General features: G+C 48.4%; 1 protein-coding gene across 5 annotated transcripts; it reads right to left on the minus strand.

Annotated features, from left to right (window-relative positions):
• Positions 1-20,175: 20,175 nt before the first annotated feature.
• On the minus strand, positions 20,176-25,907 carry SIX3 (SIX homeobox 3). Of its 5 annotated transcripts, none has more exons than XM_032102815.1 (3): positions 24,063-25,895; positions 21,511-21,670; positions 20,176-21,096 (listed from the first exon to the last, which is right to left on the minus strand). In XM_032102815.1, the coding sequence occupies exons 1-3, from the start codon at positions 24,827-24,829 to the stop codon at positions 20,995-20,997; spliced, it is 1,029 nt and encodes a 342-aa protein (XP_031958706.1). In that variant the 5' UTR covers positions 24,830-25,895; the 3' UTR covers positions 20,176-20,994. The 5 variants fall into 5 exon arrangements, with proteins under 5 accessions (XP_031958706.1, XP_031958707.1, XP_031958708.1 ...); XM_032102818.1 differs by lacking the exons at positions 20,176-21,096; positions 21,511-21,670 and adding exons at positions 21,923-22,138; positions 22,262-22,338 and having other exon boundaries at positions 24,063-25,905; XM_032102819.1 differs by lacking the exons at positions 20,176-21,096; positions 21,511-21,670 and adding exons at positions 21,923-22,138; positions 22,258-22,338 and having other exon boundaries at positions 24,063-25,905.
• Positions 25,908-26,675: the final 768 nt, after the last annotated feature.

Raw genomic sequence — 26,675 nt, forward strand, 5'->3', positions numbered from 1 at the left:
GAATACTTTCTTCTGTTTGTTTTGAATCTTCCACTTTTTTTCTTATAAAGTATTATTCCATATACTTGGCCACCTGTCACCCTTCTCTGAACTTCTTCCAGCTTTGCTATACTCTCTTAGAGATGAGGAGCTCAGAACAACATAAAAATGATACTCATGGAAAGGGTATGCTGTAGATTTGAGCCATCACTTTATATAGGTCACTTTTACTCCATATGCATTTGCATTTATTTAAATTGAATCTCATCTGCTATCTCAGGGCAGAATTTCTTCACCTGGAGTACATTACAGAGCATGACACATGTCAGTTTATGGAGGCTCACATCAAAGAATGTCCTGAGCAAGAAAACATAGCACACCTACCACACAAAGTACACAAAAAACCACCTGTATGGGGGGACTCACACTTCTGAAAATGAAGGATTTCCAGATCAAAAATTTAGTAAAAGGATGAAAGTAGGAACGCATCCTGTATATTGGGCTAGGCATGAAGTATAATTATACAAGAATGTGAAAATGTTTTTTTATATTCTCTTCGGGAGGAAAAGTTTCAAAAGCCCATCTAAAATACTGCATGACCACTGGGTTGTTTATAATGTCTAATAACTACTTTTAGCACTTACTTACCTAACAGAGATGATAACTGGCATCCACATGCAAATTTGCAGGCAACAATCAGTTGTGGGCTACACAACAAACACATATCAAAGTCACCTGGGTCTCAGACATGGAACACTTGGCATTGGCATTACATACCTCAAGTGGCATTATCTCTGTGTCCTACTTGACTGCAGACACTCAGAAGTGGATATCCAAACACAATAGCTTTGCTCCAATCTTGGTTAAAATAATTTATTTATCATATTTACTATTTACAATCCAAAGCTGATCAGAAACTGACTTTACTCTTGAGCTAAAGTTTCCAGATCATCTAGATCACAAATTCTAGGCCCCATTTCTTTTTGAGAAGGCCCTATGATCTCCATGCTTAACCTCAATCCTCTTGGAACTCAAATGCTTGATCCAGTCTTCTGAGATTTATGTACTGGTGATCTGTGCAAGACTTTAAAAAATCAAAACTTTCACAAAGCCACAGTGTCTCCAACCCAGAGCTGCCTATTGAACTGCTGGATATAGAACAGTTTTCCCTGGCTGATCATGGTAACCACATGAGCCTTTACAGAGTTCCCAGAGATGTTGTCTCCTGTCCAGTCACTGCTGTCACTTCCTACCACCATGACTGTGATGCCTGGGACTCTCCATTGCAGCTCAGAGAAAAGAATACAAAGAGACACCAGCCTGAAGCAACTAATCCAAACAGTGAGAGCAGCTGAACTGCTGGGGAAAGGGTTTCCGTACTGACAGAGAACAACACTGCCTAAGCACTCTAGTTCAAAACAAATAGGAAGCCAGGCAGACAGGCAAGTGGAAAATGCAGACATCAGGGTCCAGTGGAAAATAAAGAAAGGAAAATGTTCAGCCTATAATCAATCATGGGTACAAAAAGACTCATGTTACATTTCAGCACTGTGATTATCCCATGGTAGTGGGGATCTGCCCTAGGATGGGTCTTCTGACAAAGCAGCAGTATCTGCTGTATAATTTTACCAGCTCTGACGGTGCTCTAGATGCATGCACTGTGGAAGAAACATATTGACTAAAAGATTGCAGCCCTTCTACTGGGTGCACTTACAGCCACTTACAGGCTAATGGATCAAGCCGCTTCTGGGTGGATGGGAAGCCCTCTGAAATCCATTCCAAGAAACACCACTAAACAACAGTAATAGACTGTCTGTAGCTATCCTCACATGGAGAATTAAAAATATAAAGCAGAGTCAGAAAAGCCTTGGGAAAAATATGTGCAGTGATTGGTTGTATTAAGTGAAACAAATTTAAGGCCAGTGAGAAGCTGGGAAACCTGTGAAAACAGAGAAGTTTTCTCACTGGACACAAGCATAACTAGTGCTTTGGAGTCCTGGCCATCAGTAGTGAGTGGGGCACTGCAAAGCACAGACTTGATTGCCACACAAAGGGACATGGCCAAGTAAAGACAGTTGCCAGTTTTCCGTTTACCTCAGCTCTCTGTTTGGCTCATTGATCTACCTGAACACCTACAGGAAGACATCAGATCAGGTGGGAAGAAAGTCCAGACCTGCGATGTTGCAGTATAAAAATTCACCCTCCCAACAGCACAGACAAGATGGACAGGAGAAGGCAAAGTCTGCTTCACTTGATGTTACAGCCTGGTAACCAGACAAAAAACATGGTAGCCAAATGAGCAGTTCCTGAATGACTGGAGAAAAGTGGTTGAAGCAGCCCCACAATTAAGCAGGTTTGATAGTCTTGAAATTCTTTTCTAAAGCAATAACAAAAGGCAGCAGTCCAAGTTTCACTAGAAAAGAGATCATACAAGAAACACAGATACACAACCATGAAGAGAAAGCTTCAGATAGCTCCAAGAAATAAAGAAGTAAATGGCTGGTTGACATGAGTATAGAAGCCAAGGCCTTGGGTAGAAAAGTCAGGAGAAACAAGGAGATTGTGAACAAATCAAATCCACATGATGCAAACCAAGAAAAGGAAATCAGTGACCAGATGGAAGGCTCACAATGTCAGATATATCATAAGCAGCAGAAGACATGCTCATGGAAGGGGATTCACAAAAGGGGTATCAACCATTTAGTCTGTGATGGGTTGCTGGTAAAAGAATTTCTTGTGGGGGTACAGACTCTGGAGTGACACTGAGCAACACAGTGAACACTTGACATGTGTCTCATGCTCTCGTGCTGTCATACCTGTGTCACACTCATCTGCAGTGCAGTGATCCTTCTCCATGGACTTATGGGGTCAAACCAGGTACTTGGTCCAGTATTCGACAGGCCAGCCAGTTGTGCCTGCTATAAGGGGCTCTGGGACCATGGCATCTGGAGCTCACAGTGCAGGTCTGTGACTGGGACTGTCCTCCCAGAGGTTTCACAGGAATCCCACTGAAATGTTCAACCTTTGGCAGCAACCTCCATCTCTTCTTTTTACTGCCCACTAAGTAGGACATTTTCCCACTGGACACAAGCTCCCAGAATCTCTCATGGGAACAGTATATTTTTGCTCTAGCCAATCTCAGGGTCTTTGTTTTGGTACTAATACCCATTTTCACACAAAATGCACATGCACAGAAAGATTTAACAAGGGCAACAGAAAATTAGCTACTAATTTTTGCAGCAATTTCCAAGCATTTGTTTTCTCTGGATTTGAGGCAGGTTGGGTTAAAACTCCTTAAATGCTATAAACATTAATTTTAAAAGACAGTCTTCCTTTGGGCACCATCAGAGCAATGGAAACAACCACAGAAAATACAGTGGAATCAGGTATCACTTGTAAGAAAGTAACTGGGGATGTAGTATTCCATTACACAGGATGCATTTGTACCATTTTAGCTTGCACAGATGGAAATATAGTTCAATGTTTCAACATCATTTGACTTTCACATGTTAAAATATTGATAAGTGCTGCACAGGATAATGCCCCTATGGTTTCAAGTAGTAACTGGAGCATGATGTTTATTGAAGTGAAATACAGCAAAGCCTTTAACAAGTATTTAAAATTCTGAGAATCATTCTCAACACTGTCATAGATTATTTCTTTATTTTTCTTCAGTTAATCTTTGTTGATATCTTCCAGTTTGTGGGTGTTAAAATAGAAGTCATCTTTTGATCACCTCAATGCTTCTGTGTTACAAGACACTCTTTAGAAAAAAAATTAAAAGATCTTCTATTTGAAAACTACAATGTTGCTGTCATACACAAAATAACAAGCTTCAATAAAGAAAAACAATGCTACATAAAATAGGCATAAATGGACCATACACTCCCTGTTCTAAATATTTATGGACCTTTACGCTGCAGCAAGAACATCTGAAAGCCATAAAACACATGATTATCCAAATTGCTCAACGAGGTCTAACTTGTATCATGTCAAAGCTTCAGTTCTAAAATGCACCATATTTCCTACACCACTTATGATTGCTAAGACCAAATTAGTCCAGCCAGAAGTCAGCAGAGACCAGAAAAGATGTCACTCCGATCTATTTGAAGGGAAGATGAACCATGAAGCATTTTCTGAAAGTGCATATCACAGGGGTAAGACCATCATTCATTCAGAACTCATCTATCCAGGCAGCAGCATCAGATTTAGCACAGAGATGCTTTGGTCCCCTATGAAAGCAAGGCTTCATTTAATACTTCCCATTGGCACAAGCATGGAAAAAAATCAAAGAGGAAGGCAGTTCGCCACATATAGTTCAGGTGAACGGACTGGAAAGGGTATAATGTTCCCTGAATGTTATTTGGAGGAAGAAGAAGAGTTTCCAAGTACTGGAGCAACCATGCATTGGGGTACACAAGTCTGCAAGGGATTTAGGAACTTGACGTTTAAACGTCAAGGTAATTAAAGGTAATTCTTAGAATGTACTCTTTAACCACATCATCTCATGTGAACCCTGAGTAGGCCAGATCCACATGGGAAGCCTGAATAATTCCCAAATGAATGTTCAGTACCAGGAGCAGTGTTTGCAATTCATGCATAAAGGTGCATGGCAACTCTTCTCCTCTCCACCTAACCTCATGGCAGTTTCAAAGACCAAGCAGTATTCATTGTTAGACCGTAAACAGAATATTGTTCTCCTCTTCTTAAAACAAAATAAGAAAAATAAATCCTATTTATCCTATTGCGCTTTGTCTGACTGTAGGAATATCAGCTTACATGGAGTATTACTTAAGGCATTCATATCTCAATAGTTGTCCTCTGAACACCATTCAAATTAAATGTGGGTTCCCTTGTTTCCTAATACATACACATATTTTAGCACATAAATCATAGTAATAAGAGTTATCAGTTTCAGTGTAAATTATTATTTTGCAGAGCAGTCAGTCTTCTGTCCCTCTAGTCACTTTATTATCTGATAATTAGAACTCGTTATAAAAGTTCTAAGTTGTCAATTTCAATACTGGTTGATGAAAATTCTGTGAATGTTCTTTGCAAAGAATACCGGAACATTTAATTTCTAAGTTGTTGAGGTGCTTCCCTTTGGTTTTATAATTTATATCAAGAGAATAGAAAAGTTAATATTATTAAGTCAAAAGAACTCCATGCTAGCATGAAACAGAAGATTTACTGAAACAGAAGATTCTGGTAGTTCATGTAGATATTCATGAATATCTGAAATTTCAAAATTTTGTCTCTGTTGTCTTAAAAGAAAAGTTTGAAATGTTAATCTTTGCATGGAAGGAGGTTAACATTTCAAAATTTTGTTTGAAACTCAGTTTTGTAATCCACTGAAAATGTTGAACAACAGGAAACAATTGACCTCAAAGTACCACTTATAAGTGGTACAAGAAGTAGTACAAACCATCTCAGAAAAAAGAATTGTATTACTATGAATTAGTGATGCAGCAAGATGTTCAGGCTACTCATTATGTTTCACACTGTGATATGTTGAACTCTATTTAAAACAACAATAACATAGTTTTTCCACTGGGCTTTGCAGAATCCTTCTTGATGTCCCTTTATACAAGATTATGGGCCATTCCCTTGAATAAAATTAATCTCTGGTTTAATGAAAGCTAGTCAAGTCTCAACACAAAGCCCATTGAATGATTTGGCATGTGCAAAATGACACAAATCTTTCTCCTGCACCACAGCTCAAGCTGAGAACACGCCTCAGCTGTGTTCTCAGTATGTTTGCATCTCAGTCACAGAGGAGCCATATGATCATATGCTATACTGCCCAAAAAATAATTTTCTCATGTGCAGAGAGGCATTTAACCAGAGATATCGTGTAACATCTTCTATGGCCATCTGTTCAACCTCAGGAGCACAGGTATTTTAGAGCAGCACACAGGTTAAGTGCTCACAGCCAGGATTTGCCTCCATACAGCCCTGTATTGCAGTGACTAGTGCATTGTGCAAGTGGAAGTGAAAGTGGCTAGCCGATTAAAATCCAGATGATCATGGATCATAAGTTGTCAGGTGGATGTTACACCAGCAGAGCAGAATGTACAATGAATATGTCCTGCTAAAAAAAAAAAGCTAAGTGCTTTTAAAGATAATGTTCTGTTTGATGTTCATATAAGCTGAGGCAGAATCTCTTTGAATAAGCAAACCCAGACAAACCGCCAGTAAAAGAGCAGGTAGCTGGTAACTTCCCAGCATGGCTAGTTAGTCATTCAGGAGCGAAAAGCTGTCACATCTGTTCTCTACGGGTATGAGTGTCACCATATTGCTTAATCAGAAACAAGCCACAATTAAAGAGGGAGTGACCCTCAGAGATCTCATGGAGATGGATGTGACACTCTGCCATTGTGTGAAGGCCTTATTCTGCTGATCAATACCTCAACTACCTCATACCGGACTGCTCCTCTGCTCACATCTCATGGAAACTGTCAAAATGGGCAGAGTATGTAGGGGGGGGTGGGAGGGGATCACCAGGGCATGCCTGTTTCGTGACATACTGTAAATGTCTTCGGTCTTACTTTAAAAATCTACAGTTTTGAAATACATATTATAGTTTTTTGCATATCCTTAAAAAAGCCTGTATGCTTTGTTTGATACAGAAGTCGAGGCCAGTGGGAACCTGTGGGTTGTGCTTTCATTGATTAGCTATATGAAGGAAAGCACAGTGTGTCCTGAGTATGTTCAGACAATGCTGTTTAGCTGGCTTTTCAGAATGAGGCACAAACAACTTAAGGTCTCTGCATTGCATCACTTGCATTGTTGGTGTTCTCCTGCCAACTGGAGTTCTAAACTCTGCATTCTTAGCGTCATTTGAGTGAAGATCCCTGCTGCCAAAGGTCAGGTGTCCCAGAAACTGTGACATAGATCCAGGGGATGGTTAAAATAGTCAGGCAGATTTATGAATCAAGAAATGCAACTCAGAAACCTCAGAAACCTATTTCCTAAAAACTAAACCTAAGGCATTGAAGGAATTAGGACTTAGATAAGTCACCACCCTAGAGGGATATGGCCCATCCAGTCAGAACTCCTTTCCTTAAGCTGGATTTCTGTCACATGGAAGTAGAAAGGTTTTCTATGGTTAACTGTGGCTATACCCTGCCTTGTTTGGAGCAAAAATTGATACTGAAGTTTCTCACATTGCAAGGGACCATGGAGGCAGCAGTACTTTTAAGATGGTAAATCACTGACCCTTGAGCAAGGCCCTGCAGGTGGGCTCTGGAAAGGGACGTTAGACCTAAGGTAGCTGATAGGTCCAAGGCTTAAAACTTCTTGTTGCCCTCAGAATGCCCCAAAGCTTCTTAATGCCTTCAGAAAATTCCCGTACACTGTGTCTCTGAAGTGTGGGCATTGTGAAGGCTTTACTGGAGGAATCACAGGAACCTTGGAGACTTAGCTCAAGCCTCCATAGTTAAGTGACAGTCAAGCCCTGAGTGGATCTGGCCCAGACAACCTACAGGTGGAAATGGAATGTATTGCTCTGTAAACTTCTCCTAACCACACACTAGTTCAAGAAGTTTTTTGTGCATGTGGTACGATTTTCGTGGGATAAAATTACTGGACGGCGTCATTATTTCAAATCAGCAGTTGTTTGGAAATAAACAGACAATAACATGAGGTGATACCTTGGGAAAAAATGCTGCTGCTATGAAAACAAAGTACTTTATGGAGAAAATGTTTGTAAAATGCAGACAAAGACAAACTGATGTTACTTATGCAGTATGACACACCTCTTCTGCCAAGGCTTGGGGGTGGGGTTCAGATAGGCACTGAAGAGGGAAAAGGGAGTAGGGAGAACAGGCACTGGCTGCCTTTAAATCTGACACTAGTAATGATATAGGATATCTAAACTCTTTTTTTCTGCAAAAGGAATGGTTGTTCTTAAAACATGTATATTATTAAAAGCTCTTAGCACCAAAAATATAAAATAACTGCCTTATTTGTATAAAATCAGTTTAGACCTAGAGCTGGAGTCTGCAAAGATGCTCATGCTTATTTCCAAATAGTGAATACGGCAGTAACTAAAAGCGTAGTTTTTCCCTATGATTAAAATTAACAGCGTGGTGACCTCCCAGTGCCACTGGTGACTTTATCACGCCTTTTCCCGTTAGGTGCGTTTCCCACTGTTTGCCGTAGACCTTTTTCTTCTCGGCTGTGAAAACTGGTAAGTTTCAGAGATGCAGGGCTGGCTCAGAGCCGTGGCACCAGTAGATGGCAGCAAGAACACGCAGAAAAGGCTTTCCTGGCCCAGCCGGGCAGCCTAGAAAGCGGTGCAACTTTAAACGGATTCAGTATTTGTCTTCCATATTTGGAGAGTGAAAAGTATATGTGACAATTAGAGGGTAATGCAATATTACAGTGCAAATAGGAGAGTGAAATGACTGTGTAACCACTGAATAGCTCCCTGATTTAATTTGTTTGTACTGACCTAACTTCTCTGCAATTTCAAGTTCACCTCTGAGGGACTTGGAAAGAGGGATGGAGATCTAACTACTGCCAGTCACCAGGAGCTTCCCCGGCCCTCCTTCTCTTTTACACTTTCTCTGCAGGGTAAAGGTGATTAACACTGCTCTTAGGCTAAAAAGTCACAGAAATCTGAAAATGAAAGAAATATCTCCCTTTACACTCGGCCATCATATTTTTTTCCTCATGGGGGATTCTGCTCCCTGCTACAGATCCTTCTGAAAAAATAAAAGCAGTTAAAGCATGAACACAAGCCCCAGATATGCACATGCACAAGTATTATTTTTTTTTCCCAAAGGGACCTAGGGTCTGGGCTGACTCACCATGTATTGTACTAATTGCAAAGATGGAATGCAACAGCTCCAGAAAACTGCCAAGGAGCAGACATAAAATCTAAGCATCTGGGTGGCAGCTGGGCTTCTTAATTATTGGCAAATATATTTATATATAAATATTTTGCCAAGCGTGATTTGGGTTAAGAGTTCCTGTGAAGTGACCTTTTGCTTTCCTTTGTTTTGTGTCTGTACACATGTCCTAGATAGATACATGGGGAGAGAGACACAGACGCGCAGACAGAGATAAATGAACGGATTTCACACAGCCCTCCAAAATCCCAAACCATGCCTAAATTAAACGAAGAGGGATATGAAGCGAGGCATAAGTGCAAGCACAGATTTCAGAACTGTGAAAATATGTCAGCAGAGCATCATTTTTTGGTTCAGGCTGATAATCACTCCCTGCTCTCATTATAAGATCAGAAGGGCCATCTGTCCTCTCTGGATAATTTGGAGCTCAGATACAGTGAGCACCCTTGTTAGAAAATGACCCTCCTACTCTCTGTAATCACAAGCACTTGCAGCCCTGGATCTGCACGACGCTGGGGAGGAACAGATTGCTTCCAGATCAGTATTGATTATGTATAGATTTGTGGTTTATTTGGTGCTATATTTGGGTGAAGAGGTTTTTATTTTGGAAGGGTGGTGAGGCTTGTTTCCTGCCTCAATTTTTCAACCTGGTTACCTTCACTTCTTCAGACTTTCCTCTCCCTTCTCGAGATGTAACGCTAGGATATTGCATGAGACAGAGGAGTATCTTGATTTAGTAATGAGACAAGTAAGCATCAGTCTGAACAATACAGCTCGAGAAGCTGCTTCCTAATATGTGGTCCCTGTTTGCAGGGAGCTGTTTCCCCTCTGATACACGGTTATTTTCGAGTGAGTGACTCACTCATTCACAGCCGTAGCAGAGAGGTGTAAAATTCTTCAACGTTTGCTCTGGACCTGCAGACACAAACAAGTCTTAGTGACTTCACTGACATAGGACAAAGTCATTAGCTGAAGGGAAAAACCTTGGCCAGGGAACATAAGCTGCCTTCCTCTTCTGACCCAGATTCAGTGACAGTCCCATGTCCCCCCCCCTCCCCCCGTGTTGCCAGTCAAGGAGACAACTTGATCATCGGAAAGGCAGGACCGGAGTAAAAGTACCCCTTTTCGGATAAGGGATGTTGCAGGAATTCACCCGGGATGAAATCATCCCATCGTTCTTGTGGGGACCAGTGTGTATGGTATCGCTAATAGCAGAACAAAGATGACAAACAAGAGGGACAGTTTCGAGGCATCAGGGAAGTTGCAGGTGGGAGGAATCCGATTTTAGCGCTAAGAGCTTCGTCGTCTCTAACGCCCCGCTGTAAGAGACTTGTGGTTTCAAGAAGTAGTTTATTATTATTCTGACGGTAGCGGTTTCTCCTCATTTGTAAGACAATGATGTTTAACATTCACCGAGGAGTAGTGAGGTGGCATTTGAACACCCCCACCCCCAGCCCCCTGCCGGGGGCCGGGTTCCCTTTGCACAGAGCTGTGGCTGGCAGGCTGCGCTGCGCCCGCAGGGACCGATCCCGGCAGGGTCGCCGGGTCGGGCCGGGCCGGGCCGGGCCGGGGTGACCGAGACTCGGCGGCAGGCGTGGGATTGTTCCCGCCGTGCCCGAGCCGGGCATCTTCCCGAGCGGCTGCAAAGCCATCCCATCCGCGGAGGCGGACAGGTACTAAACGACATTTGCAAACTCAGCCGAGTTCAGACCACGGTGTTTGCGCAGCCGGCGGGGACGGGCGCTACCCCACCGGCGCCATCGTGCCCTCCTTTCCTGGGGAGGAGGGCCCGAGTACCCCCGGACTGGGGCGGGCAGAGGCTAGGCACACTCGGGGCGACATTCAGCAGGCATCCTAAGATCTCTGTTTTTTGGGATTGGTATCCATAAAACATGTATGCTAAAAATCAGGACAAAGCAGAGCCCAGGTAACTCTCGCTGTTGATGCTGGCTGGCCTTAAGGACGGGCACACTTTTGGGCAATCAAAATAATATCTCCGTTGACTTCATATAGGTCTCTTTGTCCAGCAGATAAATGATTTCAAGTGCGGTCTTGCTGGTTGGGGGGGGGGGGGGACAGTTGTGTTTGGTTTGGTTTTTGAAAGACTCCGGATCTACCCAATCTTTAGCCTCCCTCTTTCCGTAATTTTCCTCACTAAGAAAGCTTGTACGTGTTTGTATAAAACTCAAGTACACTGAGGAGGAGGAGAGGGAGAGATAGTGGGTGCAGGACATAAAAACTCTAACAACAAGTAGCCCCGAATCTGTGAGTGATACATGTATGTGTATTCTCGCCGAATACTTCTACATCTGCTAGGCAAGGCGTCGGACCCTGTATCTGCTCACTTCTGTGCACTCCTGCGGTAGAAAACGCAGTGAAAACGCTTTACGTGCTTGTATGTATGGGCGTGGGGCTATACAGGCAGATAGGTAGATAGACTGCACTCACGTAATCTGCCCGTGTCTATCTATCTGGGAGGATTAGTTATCTCTGCATCTATTGAGAATTAACAAGGGCGAGAGATTATGTATCAACGTACAGACAACGGCTATGAATATGAAACCTTACGTACGTAGGTAAGACGGATTCAGTCAGCCACTCAGCTGCAAAGCTCCTCTTTAAGACTGCTCTGTCTTATCCTCTCAAAGCCCTCTGACAGCTTCCTCCGAGTACCTTCACCAGGGAATAAGGAGGAGAAGGCTCGGCATTTCACATCCCTGCTTTTCATATCCGAAAATGACAGACTTATGTCACCGCCGTGCCTGGACTTTGCTGGAAATGGGCCGCCTCCCCCGACCCCGCCACACACACCTTTTGTTCCAGGCAAAATAAACAATTCGGAGGAGCTGGGAAAGGGTGTTATGCCAGAAGGGAAGAGACGGTGGGAGGGCCACGCTCCCCCCCTGCCCCCCCGGCCCCGCGGGCGCGGGTCTCTGCGGGAGCCCGGCGGGAAGGGAGCGGGGGTGCTCCAGGGCAGGGGGTCCCTGCGGCGGCGGGAGAGGGACGCGCCCGGCCCGGGGAGCGGCGGCGGAGGGCAGGGCAGAGCACAGGGCTGGCGGGGCCGGGCCTGCCGCACCTCCAGGTGCGGGGAAGGGGCCGGGGCTCCAGGCGGGGGGCAGCAGAGGCAGACGGGGTCTGAGGGGCGGAAGAAGGGTAGCTGTGCGACCGAGGGGGCCGGGGCGCGGGGCCGGGGCAGGGGTCGGGGAGGCGCACGGCGAGGTCTCTCCGCCGCGCAGGACTGTATTTTGCGGCAGAAACTCTCTTGAGCGCAGACAATGGAGCGGGATGTTTACTGCGGGCGGGAAGACAATTAGCAATTCATCGGGAGAGATGTGTCACCCAAATGTCACGGGGAAGCTAACATGACATCTGTTTTAATGGCTCCGTGCTAATAAACTCCTCTCGAAGGGCGGCTTTGTGGGGACGTCAAAGATTATTTACAGAATGAGTCAGTTTCCAAACGGGCTGAGGCGCCGTCGGTGACGGCGGGAGCGCGGCGCGGCGGGGACACGGCGCCCGGGACGCCGGGGCGGGAAGGACCCGCCGGGAAGGGGAAGCTGCGGGCAGCGCTCCGGCCCGGATCGGATCGGCTCGGCACGGTCCCGGCAGGGTCCGCCTGACGGGGGGCGGTCAAAGCGCCGAGGGCAGGCTGCAGCCCCGGGCGGGCGTCCTTCCGCCGCGATGGCTGTGCCGCGACGGCAGCGGGACGCGTGCTCCGAGGGGATGCACGTCCACCTCCGGGGCTTGCCCTGTGCTTAGCTTTGCCGGGAGGATGGGGGAGTCCCAGTTCCGGGAGAAACCGCCCCGTGCGGAGGGCCCCGAAGCAGCAGGGACAGGGTCTCCGTCCAGTGGCCCGGCCTCGGAGATGGAAGTTCCTCGACACCGGCAAGCAGCGAGGCCCCAAAAAGAGCGGCCGGTTTTTCACCGAGTGCCACATCCTGCGTTATTGAACAAGACACGCTGCAATAAAACACATAAGTAGACAAACTGAGAGAATCCATTTAGAAGTTAACACAGTCTGACTCGTTCACAGCCACACAGTGGGGGGAGACAATTTAATTTCCCTCAAATCCATTTGAAGATTTTTATGTTTAGATTGTTGTTTAGATGGTATAAAAAGGTTCTTTAGAATAGGAGAGGGGGGAACCTATTGAGCCTCTGACCTTTGGCTTGTATTCCTGTGCCTCCTCGATTTTCGTCTTCTGTAAGGCCAGGTGGCTAGGGGATGTGTGGAACGTATCCAACTGTTCTTGCAGGTACGTATGTGTGTAAAGAGAAAATGTGTTTCTGTGTTCCTGTCTGTCTCTATATACAAATATATGTGCATCTCATCTGTACAGAGAGTGGATATTGCACCTTTTTAAGACAAGCAGAGAGAGCCAATCCAAAAAGTCTTTACTCGGGCAGAAACGACACTGAACATAATAGCAGGATATTGCAAACCTGTCCTCGGTACTTATTAATCGTCCAGATCAAATACATTAATGGATAGCGAGAATGAAAATAGGCTGAGAACCGTCTGTCGTCCTTTCAAGGACAACGAAAACGCCGTACTGACACCGAGTCTGAACACAACAACGTGCTCCGTAACCTGGAGAGGGAAGGGAGGTGGGCCAGGAAGTAGCTCCGTAAGAGGAAAATTGCCATTGTCAGGAAAACTAAATGCAGTTTTAGGTGACCCACTGAGATGAGTAAATAAGCTACAGCTCTACTTTTCTTCGTGTCTCCAAAGGTATTGCAGTCTCAAAGATAGCTCGGGCAGGCGAGCACTGGTCCCGCACGTGCGGGATGGCCCAGGGGACAGAGCCGCGGGAACAGGGGCTCCTCCAGACGGGGACCCCGGAGTCCCACTTGTCCCGTTCTCACCAGAGTCATTCTCTCCCAGCCCTGAACACACCTTCCTAGTTTAATACAAACCTCGTGGCGGTGATCTGCTTCCTCGGGCTTCGACGGGAGCGTCGTCTGGGCCTCCAGGGGAAACGCACCGGCCGCTGCCCGGGACGTGGACCCCGGGGAGCAGAGGAGTGAGGGAGAGTGAGAACACCAAAATTGTTCCTACATACCCTTTACTCACTTGAGTGCACCCATCTCCCCGCACACGCCGGTTCTGTGTAGCTGCCCGGTGTGTGCGTATCTGCGCCCGTGACTTTTGGGAGAGCGGGGAACAGCCCCCATCTGCTCTCCCCGCTTAAGCCCTCGCTGTTGCGCTTCCCCCCGGCGCCGAGTGCCGGGCAGAGCCTGCCCGCTGCGGACACGGGGGGCAACGGGGCTGCCCCGGCAGGGCGGCGGCGGCGGGGAGCGAGCCCCGGGGCGCGGCGGGCGGAGGGGGCGGCCCTCTTCCACAGCCCCTCCGGCTGCCAGACCTCTGGGAGTAGGGGGAGGTAGGGGAGGGATCCCGCTCTCCATTCCAGCTATTTTCAGAGCTCGGGAGCCCGGTAAACAAAAAGCTCTTGCTATCTCCTCGCGCAGATAAGGCAAGAAGTGGCTTTCTTTAATAATATGATTGAAATGTTAGGGGTATGATGCCTCCTCGTTAGTAATATTGGCTTTGCATGCAGAGCACAATCCCATCCCTCTAGACTGCTTAGCCAAAACAGAGCGTAAACTCTGTAATTAGTAACGTGTTCCATCATTAAAGAGCCCTGCTGAGAATTTCTATTTAATAATGGTCTTAAATTAGTTATGATGGTAAATACTCATCTGGAAATTCAACATCTAAAACCATCTACAATCTGGAAATGCTCCAGTGTTGCTGTAATCTCCTGTAACACAGAAATGACTATCACATTCAACCATCGCATTAGAAATTCGTCGTACCGTTTGGTCCACTAATATACAGTATGGATGTGTTAATTAGGTTAACCCATAGACTGTCTGCTTCACAAATATTTAGAAATAAACAATGAAAGCTCCTTTTTAATACGATACAGCCAGGGAAGAGAGGAGGAGGGGCGGATTTGACTCTTTCAGTTGGAAAGTCTTTTGTTTTCAGATAAGGTGGAACTGCAACGTCGGGCCTAAGAGTTCACCAACACACAGCCACGGGCACACACCCGCGGGCACACACCCACGCCACCTCGGCCGCGCTCAGCAGCTCCCCGCCACACGCAGCAGCAGAACCCACGGCTCCCCCTCCAGAATGTGACTATTATCATTCTCCTCCCAGCCTAGGCAGATCAATTCATACCACACCTTTTCTCTTTGGGCTTTATTGGGTTTTTGAAATTTAATTTTTCCATATTAGAAAACAGCTTGCTCCTTCTCTGCCGTGTCCCCTGTGCAGCGGGGCTTGGCTATGACAATCTTTCCAAGAGAGCTTTAAAAGGATCCAAAGAGGAACAAGGAAGAGGTAGCAAAAGAGTAAATAAAAAAACCCAAATAAACAAATAAATAAATAAATCTGGCTTCCCCCCTGGCTGCAAGCGGAATTAAAGTTTCACAGGCAGACTGTGATGCAGGTATAAATAAGTCATTCAGCTACGCTTATCCCCACTGGGCATATAAAGAAAAGTTATTTGTAATAACAATAGAAAATCAGTAACTGAGATAGTTGGGGGTAATGGTAGGATCGAAGGGAGGGAAGTGAAGTGTATTTCTGTATTTACCTAGACGTCTAAACGTTTATCCTCTCTAGCACTAACCTTTCATGTTTAATGAATGAATCTGCATTGCAGGTTTTTTTCCCCCTCCATGTGCCGGCTAGTTTTAAATCTGCGAGCACCACAAAGAGGCCGTGATCCCATCTGCCTATGATTCCAAATTAAAGTTCAAACGGATGGCTTACACACTGCTGATCCTGTATCATAGCCTCTCGCGACCCTTCAATTACTATTTAATAGAATTACAGTGTAAAATCCCAATAGTCTTAAAGAATGTTTTATCACAGACTGAAGAGAGAGAATATACAGACACCTCCAATGTTATTGAACTGTATTACTGACCTATTTAGATATTTAAAGGGAATATTTAGTGTTCTACAAGATATTACAAGAGCTCCTTTAATCTGAAAACATGCATATGTGTGTACACATATATATGCCTCTCTGTGTGTGGACATTACATACATCAGCTCCACCCCACCAGCTCCACCCATCCAGCCACGCTCTGTGAATGTGTGGGTTCACCCTTGTCCACACGTACACACACCCACACAATTACACACGCTCCTTCAGGTCGTGTCGAAATTGGTGAGTTTTGGCAAACTGCAGCGTAACTTTATTGTTGCCAGATATTGCTAGAGAGGTTAATCCAGTAGGAAAGCAATTCTAAAAAATATTCTTTAATTGACCTTATTATTAAATGAACTTCCCCTAATGATGTTTCTACGGGGTCAAAACAAAACAAAACAAAACAACCATCCAACCAACCAAAGAAAAGAGCCCCAACAACAAACCCCAAAACACCAAACCCAACCAAATACTTGCAGTACAGGTAAATTACCCTCTAATAACTAGGACTGGAATTAAAGCCAGTCGTAGTCCGAATTTAGATGTAAATCTTGACTTGTAGTGTAATTCTCGTCTCACTTTTTCTACCTGTTCAGCAAAGGACCTGTCTGTCGCAGGGAGAAACGATTCTGCCGCTTCACCTCGCTGTAAGCGAGGTGATTCTAACCATGCACTTGGAGGTATTTACGTCTACACTTTATTCAATACTTTTTAATATCCTTCTTCTCTTGCAGGTCGCGAGGTACCAAGCAACTTTGAAGCCACCTGGTCTGAAACTACCTTGCTTTCAAAATAAAAAAGAACAGCATCGAAAACAAAACCTCGCAGTCGTCCTTCCTCCAGACACAGCAACACAAATGCCTTTCGTGTCATTTAATCACAGCTATAACACGACAGCCCTTGCCTTTTGTCATTACCGTGGCTAGAAGAGAATATTTACCACGATTGTTGGTAATATCCTTAGTGCTTTCCCTTCCCAACTCCTTCTTGCACACACAGAGACACACAGACACCCGCCTCCCTGCCTTCTCCATCCCTTGGTCAGTTTGCAACTGGATGGTTTGGTTCATTTCCCCCTTTTTTATACACCATTTACAAACTTGTCTGTATCTGGCTCTCTGCAGGGTGGTGGTGTGACCCTCTGCGTTTTGTGCTCGTGCGTGTGTGCGTGTGTGTCAGACTGCACACCCGTGTGCGTGTGTGTGCTCTAGAAAAAGGCAATGTTTGTCTATCCTCTCCCTACACGCGGAATCCAGGCCAGTGCGATGTGGAGCTCAATAAGAAACTGCATGAATAAACACGAATAGAAAGTTGTGCTCAGCTAACCGAGGAAATCAGAGCAATACCAGGGCACCAACGTCCACATTTCTTTTCACCTCGGGCCGGGGCAGTAACCTCATCCGGGTATGCTAAAAATTAAGGGCAACGGGCAAGCAGATTCAAGTCCCTCGAAAAGGCTGCTGTAATTGATCAGACAGAGAGAGATGGGGGTGACCGAAGCCCACGCCTTACCGTGGAGGGCCAGCAGCAGCCAGAGCCCAGGAGGCACACAAAGGACCCCCAGCCATGCTAAAGGGCTCGGGCAGCGACCACGGAGAGGGAGGGAAGGAGGGAGGGAGGCAGGTGGCGTCGCTGGTCCCCAGACCTCCACGCCGGGTGGCACGCACGCCGGTGGATCCACAAACCGCAGCTAGCTGGGGATGAAGGCAGTGTTAGAGCAGTGTTATAGGCGACGAGTGGGCCGTGAGGGGGTTAACTACCGTCTCCAAACTGCTCCGGAACCGGCTCGTCTCGGCCCGACGTCCGACGGGCGGGGCGGGGCAGTGCCCCCGCGGCGGTGGGCGAGAGGCGGCGGTCCCGGCCGGCGCGGGCCGGGGGAGCGGGGCCGCCCCGACCGGCTCCCGGGGAGGCAGCCCGGTGGGCTGCCGGGCTCCGGCCATCTGCCTCCTGTCCTCCGGCTTTCTCTTAAATATTGATCAGACGCACTTCAGCTTCCGAGTAATTTCATCTTAATCAGCGGCCGGGCTCGGCGCGGATAATAAACTAATGCTGGAGAGGGCCTGTGGATAATGCCGGGCCGGGGGCAGGGAGGAGGCAGCCCTCCAGTTTGGCGGGGCTCGATAGGCCCTATCTTCCCGGGGCAGATGGACTTAGTGGGTGAGAAGGCTTAAACGCAGCTTTTCATAGATTTACACCTCAATCAGCCATTCAAGTTTTTTATGCAAATCCTAGAACAGCATCATTTATCCATTACGAAGCCCGGCTTTGAAACGGCATATCATTAGCTGCACCCTCGGCACCCCGAAACCGTGCAGGCACCAACGCCCCCTGGACGAGCGTCTGTCCTCTCCCCCTACAAACCCCGCCGGCTCCCGGGAGAGGCGGACACCCCCAGCGCGGCTGAGGCAGCTCCTCCTTCAGGTTTCGGCTGGGGATCCGACCGAAAGAGCAACTTTTTGGGGACAGGGGTGACAAATGGCGTGGGAGGAAAGGCCCTGCCCTTAAGCTTAAACTGTGCTGGAGCTTAAGGCCAGGCACTGGTGGGGCGAAGCTAAGGGAGATCTCTGGCCTCCCCTAACACCCACGGCACGACGGGGCAATCTTCGGGAGGAATAATCAGAGGGAAGAAAAATCCAAAGCTATCAGTGTAAGGCTGAACTGAGGTAGATTATTGCTGCGGGCTTGACGCCTTCTAGCTGCAGCTTAGAGACGCGAAAATGAAAAGAAAGAAAAAAATGGTGTCCCAAACTTTCACGCCTCTGAATCCTTTCAGGTATTAAATTCCGTTAAAAATACTGCTGAATGAGAACGACACTGCTACCAGACAGGAACAGAAATACTGCCCTTAAAAACAATGTACCGACATCAAAGATCTTCCTACCCAAATCACCCGGGGGTGACTGGAAAGCCAGTTTGTTCTTCTAAAGGCCTCTCCGCTGACTCTCTGCCGGCGGGGAAAGAAAAAGCAGCCCAGGCTCTAGCTTGAGACCCGGCGAGGGTGCCGGCCACTGGGAAACCTTTTATTCCCTCCTGGGTAATATTTCTCCCTTCAAACAGCCTCGTGGGGGAGGGGAAGAACTAGGTCCATCACACCACCCCCGCGGAACACGGGAGCCCTGTTGTGTGTCTGCCCCCAGGCAATTCCCGACCATTTCAGTTTCGTACAACCGGAATTTATTTTCTATTAACTCCCCACTCGTGTTGGCGACGGGCCAGTGCCACGGCCGGAGCTGCCCGTGGGGAAGACCCGGCCGCGGAGCCCGCGGGGCGGGAGAGCCGAACCCCGACGGGGCGGCCGCTGCCTCGGGCCGTACGTGTCCTTCCCGCGGTGGTTCCCGCCACACACGGGGACGTGTCCCCTATGCGCTCGCTGCGCGCACACGCGCGGCTTTTCCTCAGGGGAACCTCAGGTGTGTGAACATATTCACATATCAGCTTATTCCTTAAAATTACCCCTTAGTGGCTTGGTCTAAATTCTCGCGCCCTATGGCGGTTGTCCCAAATGCACGGGTAGCCTCTTGAGGCGTGGGGGGGAAGGGAGGAGGGGGGAAGAGTCCATGCGAATCCTATGTCTCTCCGTGGACCTAGCTCGGACTTCACTTAAAAAAAAGAGGAGGAAAGAGGGAGAAAGGACTCGGGCAACACAAAGGTAGATCGGAAGTCCATATTAGTTTGGAAATGGTCAAGAAATTCCAGGCACGTTTCTCTCTAAATCCCTGGTAATATTCAAAATTGTATTTTCAAGTAAAAACAAGTTTAGAATTTACCTCTTGCTAATTCACAGCTGAATAATCTGCCCAGGGCAAAGCAAAACTTTAAGGAAAAAGAAAAAAAAAGAGGGAAAAAGAAAGAAAGAAAGATGCTGAAATACTGTTAGTCATGCAAATAAAGGCTTCTTTCAGCACATTACAATATACTCCGGATTCGAGGGGAGGAGCTGCAACCCGTTAAGGGCGAGGAGTTTTTGTTTTTGTTTTCATTTAAAGCTACAAAACAAATCCCGAAATGTCTTAACCGCTCTCTGGAGACACCCGTCCTTGCAGACAGGCGGTCGGGGAAAGCTTTCTAGCTCGCAGTGCACAAAAAAATGACCGGGGTGGGGGAAATGATGGAGCCCGCGGTGGCTGAGGGGACACGGAGGGACACGGCCGTGCCCCGCGCCGCCGCCGCTATCGCAGCACTGTGTCCCTGTTGCTGCCTTCAGCCTCCTCGCAGGGTCGCTTCGTCCCTGTAAAATCCCTCCGGGGTGTCCCGCAGAGCCGGGGAAGGCGGGGGCCGAAGGGGAGCAGGGGCCGCGCAGCGCTGCGCGCCCCACGGCGGGACAGAGTGCGGGGCGAGAGCCCACGGGGAAGGAGTGCTTTTCCGTGGCGGACAGAAACACCAACATCGCTGGGTAGATAAGAAAATGGAATACTGTATTTGATTTAGAAAGTTTGTACATATAGATAAACACGCAGTTAAGGAAACAATAGTTTAAGCGTCCTACGTGGAGTTTAAGAAGAGACCCCCCAAAGCTGCTATGAAATACTCAAAATAGCTTTTGCATAAGATAACTACAGTTGCACCCTAAGCTTTTTTTTTTTGCTTTTTTTTTTTTTTCTATCACTGAGGTCCCTTTTAAAAACTTAGCACGTCAGATTTTGACAGCTAAGTTTGTGCAAGGAACACCGAGTCAAGGAAAATAAAAAGGAGAGAGAGAAAGGGTGGGAGGGAGATTGAGAGAGGGGAGGAAGAAAGAAAGAGGAGAGCAAATATCATATACAAGCATTTCTACACATATATTACAAACTGGGAAAATGACCGCATCATTAAGATATACATAATTCATATAAAATTTTGAAATAAAAATAAAAATCTGTTACAGTCATAACTATTCTTTTTCCACATTTATAACCAGTACCCACACAGGCAGTGACAGAAGTGTAGAAAAAAAGGTGCTTACGAATAAAATGATTGTCTGCGGAACAAAAAAACAGAAAATTGCATCTTGGCTGGACCATCACTTGGACTAAAAAAAGAAAAAAAAAAAAAAAGAGAGAGAGAAAAAGAGAGGAAGAGAGAAAAAGAGAGAAATAGGACCAACAAAAAGGCGATAAACATTTGTTATTTCCCTCTTCAAGGAGTTTCTTTTAAATTTTTTTTTATTTTTGATTTTTGTACAAATTCTATCGGAGTTTGCATTTGTTTGTCTGGTTTCTGTTTGTTTTCTTTTACTATAGAGAATATTTTTTCCCAGATACAAATTTAATCATCATCATCATGCAAGTGGGTGAAATGCGTCCATGGAAAAGCGCAAAGGAGAAATCGTGCTTGTCCTAAAAAGAATACAATTGTCACTTTTGCTTTGTTTTTTTTTTTTCCTTTCTTTTTATATATATAATAATTATTATTTCCCGCCCCCCCTCCCCCCCACCCTTCCCGCTGCAGCACCAGCGTTTGTGACTGTTGAAGTTTTAGCTCCATCTCTTGGTGGTGGTGTTGGCTGACGGTGGTGGTGGTGGTGGATTCTCTGATCCCTGTCTGTTTGTTTGCTATTATGTTTGGGTCGGGTTTGGCCTTTTCTTTCCTCCCGGCTGTGTGTGTGCGTGCATGCGTGTGTGTGTCCTGATTCTAGGTTGCCTCGGTTTGTTTTGCTCGGGATGGGGAGAGGGTGCTTGGCTGTTTGGATTTGGATTTTTTTTGTTTGTTTTCCGATATCATACATCACATTCCGAGTCGCTGGAGGTTACCGAGAGGATGGAGGTGCCCGTCTCGGCTCTTTCTGTCAAACTGGAGACGCTGGTGGTCGGGCTGGCCGCCGTGGACGGAGACTCGGCCGAGCTGTGTGTCGGGCAGCCGGGCTCTGCCAGCGACCGCATGCCGCTCTGTCCTATCGCCTGGTGCTGGAGCCTGCATCGCGCCGGGAGACAAAACAACAGCACAGCCCCGCTCAGACACCGGGCGCGGCCGAGGGGACGGCGCCCGCCCGGCCCTGCGCCCTCCCGGGGGCGGCCGCGCCCGCGGCCGGGCCCGGCCCGGAGCGGGACGGGACGGGAGGGAGCGGATCCCCCGGCCGCCGGGTGCGGCCCCCGGCACGGCCCGGCCCGGCCCGGCCGCTCTCCCGCAGCGCCCCGCGCAGCCCGGAGCGGCGGCGGGATGCAGGGCCAAGCCGTGCGCCCGGGCCGCGCTGCCCCCGCTGCCAGGGCAGGCCGCCTCGGGGGGACGGCGCCCGGCACACACACAGCGACAGGGGCCGCGGTCTGAAACGGGACGGGGAGCGCGGGGACAAGCTCTTCCTTGAGCCCACTTCTGGAAAACACGAGCAGCGCCTTCTCTTTTCCCGGAGCGCCATTCATTCATCCCCGCAGCACGGCGGGCCTAGGAGAAACCGTGTGTGGGTGAGCCCCTTAACACTTGGACACCGCGAAAAGCTTCAAGGAGCGGTCCGTAGTGGACAAGGATCGTACTGGACCCCCATTTTGTGCCCTGGCCAATACCTGCCTAAATATTTTCCAGTGCACAGACACTCTGGGGTCTGAGGCAGGGATGGAGGAAGGTCCTGTCCCAGGGACGCAGCGCTATGAATAAAATAAAAGAAGGAGATTGTGGAACACAACGCTTCTCTCCCCTCGAAATTTAAGTCCTTTTCTCATCTGAAAGCCAAAATCAGCTTTAAAGTGCACGTTCGTACGTTGTCAACGCTTAAGGGAATATTACCTTTGAATATTTTTTTAAAGAGGCAATAAATAATTTTTAGGTTCCCTGGCATATTGTAAATATTCCTCTGGGTCTGTTTATTCCACTCGAAACCCAAAGAAAGCCCAATTCAGGGATAAAAGCTAAAAGTCCTGGACTGAGCAGCCAGCCTCAACCTCTAGCGCCTAGGATTGCCAGGGTGAATCAAAACACACTCTTCGCGCAAATGCTTCTCACCGGGGTATTTTTTATTTAACTTCCTGAAAAGAGCAGAAAAAATGTAGCCTGTTTATTCTACATTTCTCATTATTTTAAGTTGTCTAATTTCAGAGTCTTTGATTTTTCTCCCATTTACAAATCCTGGTTCATTCATCTGCTGTCAACAGCGTTGAGTCAACAAAAGCATCCGTAGGCAACTTCTGTTTATTTACAGTCCTAAGCTGATCTGTTTTCCATTTAATGGAAATTAAATAACGAGGCACTTTTAGGTTGCATTTCTCCTACAGAATCTTTAATCAATAGCACCAGTGCTATAATTAGGAGGAATTTAAGAGACAGCATTTACAAGAACAAGAAGTTTTTGTTTACACGCTTACAGTGGTAGCGAAACTTAAATTAAAATAAAACCAATATGTCAAACTTGATTAAGGGTCCATTTTCAGTTGCAAAATAACTTTTACGAGAGTAACGAGAAAGAAAGAAAAAAAAAAAGCAAAAGAAAGGAAGAAGGTTGCCTCGCTTTTATCATGGCAAAACAGAAAGGGGAAAAAAAAAAAAAGAAAAAAGACACCGAGAGACACGCAAATAAATGCAAGCGTAAATGCACAGGAAACACACGACCAGGAGGCCAGGTCGCCATGTGGTGTAAACACAGAAATGGAGATTCAGGGAGAAAAAAGATTCCCGGTCTCTTAAATGTTTTTTGTTTGGTTGGTTTTTTCTCTTCTCCATGAGCCTAAGAGCTCTGGGGCTATGCCTGTGCTGGTCCCGCTGCGCATGCAGAGCACGAACAATTGGAGCGGAGCCGCCGGCTCCGCCGAAACCCGCTCTGAACTTCACAGCCTGCCTCGGCTTTTCGGCGGGGAAACCGTGCCAGAGCCCGGCCAGGCACAGATCCCGGCAAGCCGAAAGTCAAACCGGAGCCCACCGACCCGGAGCCGGGGGGTTTCCCGTCGCCCGCGCCAGCCGCCGGTGCAGGGAAGGGAGGGGGGCCGGGAGAGTCGGGCGCTGTCCCCGCCGCAGCCGATGTGCTCCGCGCACATCTACACACACGCGCGCCCACGGAGCTGCCCACGCCCGCCGGGAGCCCCAGCCCTGTCCGCACCCCGGGAGCCCGTAGGGAGCCGGGGCAGGGTTGGAGGCACGTCAGGCAACTTTGAGCCGTGCCTGTCCCCGTCGCATCCCTGTGCCTGCCGGAAGAAGACCTACCCGCCCGGCGAGGGAACCGGTTTCTCCCCGATGGAGAAGAGGAGGAAGAGGAAAGGAGAGGCAGAGGCGCGCTGCCGCTCAGGCGGCTGCCGAACCGCGGAGCGCGGCCGTCCGCCCTCAAGGTCCCGCCGCCCACCTCGCCCCCCGCCCCGGAGCGTGGCACCGCAGCCCCACTGACCTGTTTTTAGCCGCCGCTGCTCTGTCTCTTTGCCTTCGGTTTTTGAACCAGTTGCCTACTTGCGTGGGGGTGAGCCCCGTGGCCTGAGCCAGTTCCCTTTTCTTGCTGGGGTTGGGGTAAGGGTCCTGCAGGTACCACTCCCTCAGGAGGCTGCGAGTCCTCTCCTTGAAGCAGTGCGTCTTCTGCTCGCCATCCCAAATGGTCCTGGGCAGCGGAAACTTCTTCCTCACCCTGTATTTATCAACCGGCCCCAGCGGGCGACCCCTTAGCTTCTCGGCCTCCTGGTAGTGCGCTTCGAGCCACATGGCCTGCAACTTGCCGTGGGATTCCTTGGTGAATTTGTGGTTCTCCAGGATATGGTAGAGGTCTCGGAAGTTGCCCGTGTGGAAGGCCACCACCGCCCGGGCGCGGAGGATGGACTCGTGCTTGTTGATGGCCTCGCATGCCCCCGGCGCCACCGGCAGCGACCAGAGGAACCTCCCCAGCCTTTCTATGTCTCCAGTCTCCTCCAGCGTCTCGCAGACGCTGGCCACTTGCTCCGGGGAGAAGTTGAGTGTGGGCAGCTGAAACATTGACAACTCTTCGTGGGGTGCCCGGGAGCTGCCGCCTCCACCGCCGCCGGCACCGGGGCTGCAGCCCGAGCCGCTGCCGCTGCCGCCGCCGCCGCCGCCGCTGGCGAGAAGGAGGGAGCGGTGGTGCGGATCGGCGGCGAAGTTTGGCAAGAAGAAATGGGTGGGATAAAGCTCTAGCGGGGACCTGAACACCATGGGATGACCGGGGAGAGGGGGAGATAAATCAAGGAGAAAAGAAAGAAAGGGAGGAAGAAGGGAGGAAAGGGCACACGCACCGCGCACGCATCCACACCCGCACACGCACACACAGCCACATAGAGGCACGGGGGCACACACACTCACACGCACACGCGGGCACACGCACACGCGCGCTCACACACACCCCACACGCACTCGCACTCACACACACCCGGCCCCGCGCCGCCGCCGAGTCAGGATTCAGTGATTCAACAGCGATCGCCCTAATGACAACAGCCTCATAATATCTCCCCTAAATCCACAGTGAGTGCAGCGCTGAAACATTTTGTTTCGCTTTTCTATTGGTCTTCTGAGTGTCGTTGTGGCGTTGCCATGGCAGCCGCTGCCAATCACTGTCAGCCCTGCCAATCATTACGGAGTACGTAAGGAAGGTTTTTACCACTTCGCCCAAATGCACGGGGGGGAGGGAAGCCGGGCGGTTGGTGGAAAAGCCTGGTTTGTTGTTTGGATTTTTTTTTTTCCTCCTTAATCTTTGCAACTCCTAATCTCAGCACTTCCCCTTCTCCCTGTCTCTCCCCCTCCTTCTCCACACCCCTCCTAAATAAGGGATCAAATAATGCGAAAAGCAGTGTGCACATATTTGTTGAATGGGATGAGCAATTAGAGGGTGGAATATTATTGTGATCTTAACGAGCCTCGTTAAAGCTAAAGGAGATATGGGGGAAAAGTAAATGGGCCAGGCTGGGATACACGTTCGGATAAAGGGCTCCTAACTGAGACAATTTACACATGATTTGCACGTAGTTTCACTTCATTCTGCCTATCTGAGCACTAATAGTGCCGGGGAAGAAAAGAAAGATGAGATCATTAGACCCATCCTCACGCCGGTGACCCTCCCAGAAGCAGGCGCATACAGTACAGGCTGGGTTTAGCCCTGGTTCACCGAAGAGTCTCTCCTCCCCTCTCCCGCTCCCTGCCCCTCTCCGCGGAAGGAGGGATCCGCTGCCCGCGGAGTTCCGCGGCCGCTCCGCCGGGAGCCCAGGGCGGATCCAGCCTGGATCCGCTCCGGCCGCCCGGCTCCGCGACCGACCCCGGCGGCGCCCCGCTTGCTGCCTCCCCCGTCCCGCTCCTCGCTTCCCCGCCCTCCCGCTCCTTCTCGTCTTCTCTTTCCCTCTCCTTTCTCTTCCCTCTTTTCACTTTGTTTTTCTTGCATTCTGGCTTTCCTCCTCCCACTCCCCTCATCTCCTCTCGCCCCTTCCTTTCTCCGGAGCCCGGCGACCTGGCGAGGCTGTTCCTCACCCCCAAATCCGCCGGGGCTTTACACCGCACCTCTCCTTTCCCCCGCAATTTCTACCCCGAACTTGCAAGGCTCTTGTGCGGGGAACAGGAAAGGGATGCGAGCAAAAGTGGCTTTGAGCACCCCCCCCCCCCTTTTTTTTTTTTTTTTTTTATTGAGAGCAGAGAAAATCTCCGCGGTGGTGGTTTGAGTCCATCCCTCAGTAAGACACAGCTGGGTCGTCAGACCTTGCTACCATGCAACTATATTTATTATTAGGTATGTTGCTTTTAAGAAGATTTAATCAGCATCTTGAGCTGGTAACTCTTTTGTTTGGTTTCTGTAGCTATGGAAGTGTGATTTACAGAGATTTGTACGGGTCATGGACATCTTTCCAGACTTACTGTGTATATTTAGACAGGACTTTGCTTGGTGTTAAAAAGTGTATATTTTGAATAGGTTCACACACAGTAGCAAACAATACCGACATTGTAAAGGCATGTACAACGAGTATTGAAACGCAGCATCCAGACTTCAACTAATCTGCCCTCAATAAAGCTGAAATAA

Source organism: Corvus moneduloides, chromosome 3 (assembly GCF_009650955.1).
Source record: "Corvus moneduloides isolate bCorMon1 chromosome 3, bCorMon1.pri, whole genome shotgun sequence".
Classification (NCBI taxonomy): domain Eukaryota; kingdom Metazoa; phylum Chordata; class Aves; order Passeriformes; family Corvidae; genus Corvus; species Corvus moneduloides.

Excerpts from the sequence above, each read along its gene's own strand:
- SIX3 (XM_032102815.1), bottom strand. The coding sequence starts at position 24,829 with ATGGTGTTCAGGTCCCCGCTAGAGCTTTATCCCACCCATTTCTTCTTG. Across the intron at positions 21,671-24,062 it reads GCAGCGGCGGCTAAAAACAG|GCTCCAGCACCAGGCGATAG; the intron begins GTCAGTGGGGCT and ends GGCGCGATGCAG. Across the intron at positions 21,097-21,510 it reads CGGGCACCTCCATCCTCTCG|GACAAGCACGATTTCTCCTT; the intron begins GTAACCTCCAGC and ends TATTCTTTTTAG.